The sequence below is a fragment of the Macrobrachium rosenbergii genome, chromosome 21, assembly GCF_040412425.1.
Source record: "Macrobrachium rosenbergii isolate ZJJX-2024 chromosome 21, ASM4041242v1, whole genome shotgun sequence".
Classification (NCBI taxonomy): domain Eukaryota; kingdom Metazoa; phylum Arthropoda; class Malacostraca; order Decapoda; family Palaemonidae; genus Macrobrachium; species Macrobrachium rosenbergii.
The window spans coordinates 22,673,144-22,680,643 of record NC_089761.1 but is presented as its reverse complement, the minus strand read 5'-3'; the positions used below and the strand labels follow the sequence as shown (position 1 = coordinate 22,680,643).

At 37.9% G+C, this 7,500-nt stretch overlaps 1 protein-coding gene across 9 annotated transcripts in view; it reads left to right on the top strand.

Annotated features, from left to right (window-relative positions):
* Nucleotides 1-7,500, top strand: part of LOC136849810 (cell adhesion molecule Dscam2-like) — a 427,710-nt gene that overhangs the window by 392,967 nt on the left and 27,243 nt on the right. For 8 of the 9 annotated variants that reach the window (XM_067123251.1, XM_067123249.1, XM_067123246.1 and 5 more), the window contains exons 31-32: nt 3,719-4,088; nt 6,638-6,725. In XM_067123251.1, the coding sequence (XP_066979352.1) occupies nt 3,719-4,088; nt 6,638-6,725 (458 nt within the window). The remainder of the gene's footprint in view (nt 1-3,718; nt 4,089-6,637; nt 6,726-7,500) is intronic. The other variant, XM_067123248.1, reaches the window with a different exon arrangement.

The window sequence follows — 7,500 nt, the reverse complement described above, 5'->3', positions numbered from 1 at the left end:
ACTGAATTAGGTAACTGCGTCGCTGCCAGGATGATGTGGGACGTGGGGTTAGTAACTTCATCTCACAAAGAATTTCTGACAGTTGAGAGGCTAAAAATTTATAATCTGGAGAATGGAGGTACTCCTGACACGGGAAAAAAAGGGGTTATGGTGAAAAATATATATAAAGCTAAATCGTCGTTAAAACGATAAAAAAATCTAACTATTCTAACAAAATATCCTAATATTAATAACAAATTATATGACACTTCAGGGATAGAAAATGTAAATAAGCAACTAAGGCCTTCCCGTAAACACAGCACAAAAAATGTATAAAGTATTTATTTGAAAATGAATAAATGATTGTTCTTCATTTACCATCCATCATTCTTATGGACGCGTTATTAATTTTCCGTGGAATTACAATAAAACATTCATTCATATTACTCGCGGTCGTGAACTGTTCAATTTCTATTTTCGAAAATGAGAAATAAACGCATCGCGGCGAAACTCCCTTTCACAAAAAAAAAAAAGATGAAAAAGAAAATTGAAAAAATATATACTCCGGCACACACACGCACAAGTACTGGCTGCATTATTTCCGATCTGCTGCACATCAAGTGAACTGGCATATGCAACGCTGAATATGCAACAGTTAACCAATGCAAATCACCATGCATGAGATCATTTTTTCCCTGCAGTCATTTGTGCTTCTGTCCGAAACAACCTCGCTTTTTCCAGTTTTTTTTTCCCCGGGCTGATAATCTAGTCGTTACACCGGAAGAGAAAGGCATATATACAAAGATACACGGAGAGGATTTTTTTTTCTGTTGTTTTTTCCACTTTGGAATTTTTTTACCCAGTTTTTCTACTCTTAGTTTCAATGCTCTGGCGATTTTTTCCCCAGTAAATTTCGGTCCGGAAAATCCATTGTGCTTATCCGTATGCGTGTTTGCGGCCGCCATAAATCAGTTGGCCTAAAACATTCGTGAATCGGTGGAGGCGGTCAAGGTTGGATTTGGCTGTCAATATTGTTGATTGTGGGTGAGGGAGTAAGGTCATGGTAACAACAGGAGCGGGAATAAAATCCTGAGTTCATATACTGACACGTGAAATATTCGAAAAGACATAATATTATATATATATATATAAATATATATATATATATATATATATATATATATATATATATATAATGTATGTATGTATATATATACATATATATATATATATATATATATATATATATATATATATATATATATATATTATATATTAATATAATATAAATGTATATATATATAAATTGCATACATGCATACATACATACATACATACATACAACATACAAACGCATATCCGTTGGCGTGTTTCGTGCGTGTTTATACGCAAAAGAATATCCCTGCTGTAAAGAGGGATGGATTCCACAAGCCAACAACAAGCATGCATCTAACTGTAGAGCACTAAAGTAATCAAGACATTTTCTGAAGAGAACTTCCGGAAAAGTTGACAGCGCGTAACTAAGCTGTAAAAAAATTAAGTGTCAAGGGAGACGCCCTTTGGTAGAGCAATAAAAAGTCCATTTCGGTTAGAAATTCACATTAGCTGTTGAGTCTTCAACAACTGTCTCGTTGTACCTTGTGTTGTGAGTGATCGGTATAGTCCTCAGAGGTATAAAGACGGGAATTATACACTGCAAAAAAGATTTAGGCAAAGATGTGTTGGAAAATACCAAAGTAATAATAATAATAATAATAACTGCAGCCAGTTTGTTAACAAATGCCTTTGGAAATGGACAATTATCTGATTATCAATCTTCTTTCCATATTCTGTATGGGCATTTGAACGACCTTCTGTCAGTCATCTAATCATACATTTCATTTACGGACATTTCAGTACCTTGCTATCAATCCACCTAATAGTAACTGATTTAATAATGATGGCATCTATTATACTAAGAAATCGCCAATTTATGGACTTGGATGTTAATAAGATATCACACGATGTCTTTTTCCTAGGAGGAGGGATTTGATTGATTGATTGATTATGGCTACTAAAACTTGCGTCACAACATTAGAAGAAAGGACTGGAAAATTATTGCACTGGATGTGGTTAGTTCGTTGGTTATGGAATGGATGATATTTAGCGTCTGACGCCACAGTTTAAATATTTATAGCATTCCATTGTAAACAGACTTTGTTGTAGTATAAGTACTAGAAGAACAATCGAATTCTCTCTCTCTCTCTCTCTCTCTCTCTCTCTCTCTCTCTCTCTCTCTCTCTCTCTCTCGTCTATGTGCCAGTCTACATCCTTCATCCTTGTTTTAGTTATTTAGTTATCTGATAAGCAGTTGGAAATAGTGAAACCAAAGGAAATGGATAGCAAGAGAGAGAGAGAGAGAGATTCCGGAATGGGTAGCAAGTAGCGAGAGAGAGAGAGAGAGAGAGAGAGAGAGAGAGAGAAGGAGGAGAGGGGGGGAAGAGGAAGAGAGATTACGAAGCAGTGGCGAGTTTCCAAAATGATAAAAGCCGGGAGAACGTGTGTGAAGCGCTGGGACTTGGGAAGTGAATGAGAGTGATTAGACAGAAAGGGGTGGAAACCCAAGGGAAAAAGAGACGGACAAATAAACAGATGGAGTTACGGTGCTTCGGACATCTTGATACGGAATTAGTGGCTTCTTTCTTTCAAATACAGTATTTTAACCTGGTTTGAACGTGTCAAGATAGTTCATAGAAGGTACCGAATTACATGTTTAATCTATGATACAAAATTACGTTGCAGTTCTCCTGAACTTTAAAAAAAAACAAAACTTACTGAAGTGAAAGGTTTCAAGAAATCCAGGAAATACTTCTTCATGGCTGTGACCAAAAGAAAAAACATTTTTTTTTTATCATGAAAAGAAATAGATCATAAACGAACAAAGTTTTAGCATAGCGAAGGAGACGTGTGTTACGTGACTAATCTCCCCCATCAGAACTTCCTTCCTTGTCGAGAGAGCAAATTTTATGAGGTGTTTTTGACCAGTTTTTTATTCTGTTTTCTCTGGCTAATAAAGTTCTTTTGATCGCGGAGTTATCTGATTTCTCTGTAGCACCTAATAATTTTTACGTTTCCGTTTTTCAAGTTTCGTCCCTTACAGAACTCTCTCTCTCTCTCTCTCTCTCTCTCTCTCTCTCTCTCTCTCTCTCTCAAGAATCAGTTCCATTTTTCAAGTTTTGTTCCCCTTGTAGAACATAATATTATATACTCCTTCTCTGTCTCTTTCTCTCTTTCAAGAATCAATCCCATTTTTCAAGTTTTTTCCCCTTGTAGAACATGCTCTCTCTGCCTCTCTGTGTCTCTCTCTCAAGAATGAATTCCATTTTTCCAGTTTTTTTCCCTTGGAGAACATTCTCTCTCTCTCTCTCTCTCTCTCTCTCTCTCTCTCTCTCTCTCTCTCTCTCAAGTACCACTTCCATTTTCAAGCTTTTTCCCTTGTAGAACATGCTCTCTCTCTCTCTCTAACTCTCTCTCTCTCAAAAGCACCGTTTTCTAAGTTTTTCAACTTTTTTCCCTTTGTAGAACATAAGCCTCTCTCTCTCTCTCTCTCTCTCTCTCTCTCTCTCTCAAAAGCACAGCTTCCATTTTTCTTCAAGTTTTTTTCCCTTGTAGAACATGCTCTCTCTCTCTCTCTCCTCAAGTATTTTTAATAAATCCCACTAAACTGTTAATTTTAAAGTCTGTCTGTTTCCTCCCGTAGAAAATTGAAGGCTATGGAGAAGTGAAGCGCCGAGGCAGCCGCAGTCGCGGCCAGCGACGAAGTCGCAGCCGCAGCCGCAGCCGGGGCGGCGTTGCAGACAGCGGCGACGACTACGAGACCCTGGGCTCAGACACCGAGACGGAACACGGAGGCGTTTCTTCCAGGACAGAATCTTCCAACCAGCTCGACGACATTCCTTCCATCAGGGACCACACCGTCTACGCCCGAGGCCCTCCCAGCAAAGACCCCAGGGACCCCGTTTACTCCAGGGAGGCCACAAGGGTCCCGCCCCCCTCCAAGGACCCCAGGGAACCCGTATATTCCAGAGACAGTTCCAGGGATCCAGCCTTCCAGCAGAGGATTCATCACAGTAGGTGTCAAGCTTTTCCCGTTGACATATCTTTTTTATTTACATTCCAGAAACACTTTTTCCAGTGGTCCAGACCTCGTTCCAAAAAAATACCCTGCTCGCATTTATATATTTATAGCCTTGGTTCTAGCCTTTTCTGGGTTGATTCTCTCTTTCTCTCCATGTCAGTTTAAATCAGGTTTAACAGAAATCTAACTTTTATTACACGCTTGTTCTAATAGTGATTGTAATCGCTAACTAAAATCACTTTGGTCCGTAACCAGTTCCTTGATACTTTAGAGATCAGGTAATCAGTTTTAAACTTACGTGACTTGAACGTTTATTTTAATTTTATACGAAGGATACAGTAAGAAAATGACGTTAATTACTCAGAATCATGTTTGTCTTTATTGCTGATTTAATTCGCTGTCTATAATAATATCGAACAAAATATATTATATTGTACAGATGTATCCGGATGCAAATGCTCCTGTAAAGTCAGTCGAAACTAAATGCTACTCTAAAGTAAATCGTCCTTGGTAAACTTAACGGTTGAATTGATTTTCTATAAATTGAGATTCAAATATCATGTTAGAAATGTCTCAGCATGTTTGTAAAGTCCAGAGAAAGTAAGATACCCATTGGTTATGGATGGGATATCAATTAATGGAAATTCTTTCAATTTCAACGAAATTATCATGGTTCATTTGTTACGAACGGGACATTGATTTATGGAAATATTTCTGCCTTTCAATCATGTGATAAGAAGCGAAGCACTTGTCCGCAACCTTAGAATCACATTGAATTTGTAAAGAAAAATAGTTATTCCCTCCGTATCTTGAAATAGGACGTCAGCTTTCAAGAGAATCATTCTTGGTTTTATAATTTAAAGAATCGATTAAAACCCATTAACTTATGGAACACAAGTTTTGATCAAAACTCGTAATTCAGTTAAGTCAATCCTACAGTAAACTTGCGGCCATATAGAGCTGATTGAACAACCAAAGAGAAAGAAATCTTTGCCACCGAGACAGAGAAGATCCCCGAAATGAAGGCTAGTGTCAGGGACATTTGTGTCACTTTTCGCCTGAAACTGCACACTTCGTCACTAGGGATGTGCTCCGACTCGGCAACGCTAAAGAGATGTGTCGCTATCACTTGGATCACTGTCATTATTAATTTCTTGTTTAACATGTTTTTTAGTTTGCTGTAGCCTTTCACTGACGCGTTCAGCTCGCGTGTAATGTTTGAGTTTCCAAATATCAACGCCTACCAGATATCAACGTTGGTGAATGAAAGCTCAAAGATGGAAGCGTAAACAAAACAGTGATGTTGACGTGATGGCGATTCTTTTAAAATTCGGACTAAAATCAAGGAGAATTAGCAAAAAATTGAAAACTAATCGTTTTCTCTTAATCACTTGGTAAAGTTATTTCTCATCAAAATTCTCCTAAAGTCTTTTCACATTAAATTCTCAGCAGCATATTAAAGCATGCTGGCAAACCATTAATTTATTTTTGCAATTAGGCCCAAAGATTTTGAAAAGCGAATAAAAAATAATTTATTGCTTTTTATCCTTCGCTTGCTATTATGGATTAAAAGTCACTACACTTACTTTTTTTTGTATTAAACATGATAGTCACCTGGATTTCTTTATTACATGAAATCTACATGTCTCACTCAGCTAAGGGAACATGTCTTCAATTCCATTAGGTCTTTGCATTTCTTAGAAAGTTCAATTTTTGAAAACATATTTATCTGAATTTACAATTTTGATTCGGCAGTTAAATAACTGGTTCATGTGCCTAGAAAGTTGAAATTAATTTTTGAGCAGATTGAGAGTCTTGGCTCTGCAATACTTTATAAAGACGAAAATAATTCATTCTCCCAAAAATTCTTAACTCATTAACTTATCTTTGGACATTTATGCGAAATTTGCTTTCTTCCACGAAGATGCAGTTCTGCTCGACAATTACGGAATAAACTCAGTATTCCAAAATGCTGTTCGCGATCGTAAATCCAAAGACCTCGATGGAGTTGAGCGCCTTATTCCCTCCTTCCTGCTAATTTATAGCTGCCTTCTTTTCTGCTAAAGGACGTGCATGGTCCTCTCTGGAGAGACAGCACCATTTTTAGCCCCCGCTGTTCACGTCAATCTGCCTCCGGTGTCCCCCTTGGCTCTCGGGTTACAGTGGCTTGCATCGTAGTCCTGTTTTTAAAGACAGGAAAAAAATCCGATGAATGAAAACAAATATAGTAATGTAAAAATATACATTTTAGTACTTTGGAGTGACTAAACTATATAAGGACGTTTTGATAGAAAATGATTACAGTAAAAAATTTCGCGCTTGTTTATATGTTGCAAAAATTGACGAGAAGTTGGTGCCTGACTATACTACAAAAGATATGCTAATATCAGTCTCAGTGCCAGCCATACTTGCCCGTTTATAACAGTTACGGGGGACACGAGGGGAAAGAGAACGAAAAAAAAGGATAAAAAAAAAGAAAGATGACTCACGAAAATGGCAAACGAACACGGCTGCTAAAAAGGCTTGTTATGGGTATTTCAGACTTGCTGTACAGCGCCGACTCGAGCACTTCCCCTGAACCCTCCCCCACCACCGAAAGAAAGTCCTTCCCCCGGCGCGTCAGAGCAAGGTACTCACTCTCTCACTCGCTCGCTCGCTCGCTCTCACTCACTCAACTCCACTCCACTCCACTCCACTCCACTCCACTCACTCTTACCTGTCACCTCTCTCTGTTGCCCTCGTTTGCATGGTCATAATTGTTAAAGAATTTTTCTCTGTGTTTTTTCGTAGAATATGTGTTCCACTTTTTTATGTTATCAATACATACACGCAGGTGGGGGATATTGTTTTTATATATAAGTCTGAGGGACTGAATTTATTCAATGAACGAGGGCCAATCGATTCGTTTTAGGAAATGTAATCATTTATAATCCGAAGATTTATTTTTAATCTGACAGACTCCTAAAATTTTGGTTTCTCTAGATATTATGAATTCAGTCCCTGAAGACTTGATCCGCATGTCTTAATTGTTGTTGTTGTACCCTGCTAGTACAGTCCGCCCTTGGATATTATTGTGTCGTTCCCTTCGTCAGGTAGGGTAGTCTGTAAGTGTCTTGGTTATGCTACATACCTTAGAATACCTGTAGCCAGCATTCCACAGAAATCTCCCAGGTAAAACGCCACAAAATTTATCCTATATGTAAGCTAAGTTAGAAAAATAAAGTGAAAGTTTGGCAACCCATTTGAAGTTATCCAAATTTCAACACTCGTTTACCCTTACAAACTGCAAATCTCCCACTTAATATCTCCGGGTTCTTTACTCATATTAAACTCCCCTACAAAACGAATAAGAGGTATTGATTTATTTTAGTCACTGTTTCATTTCATGTTGAGTTCGGAGTTCC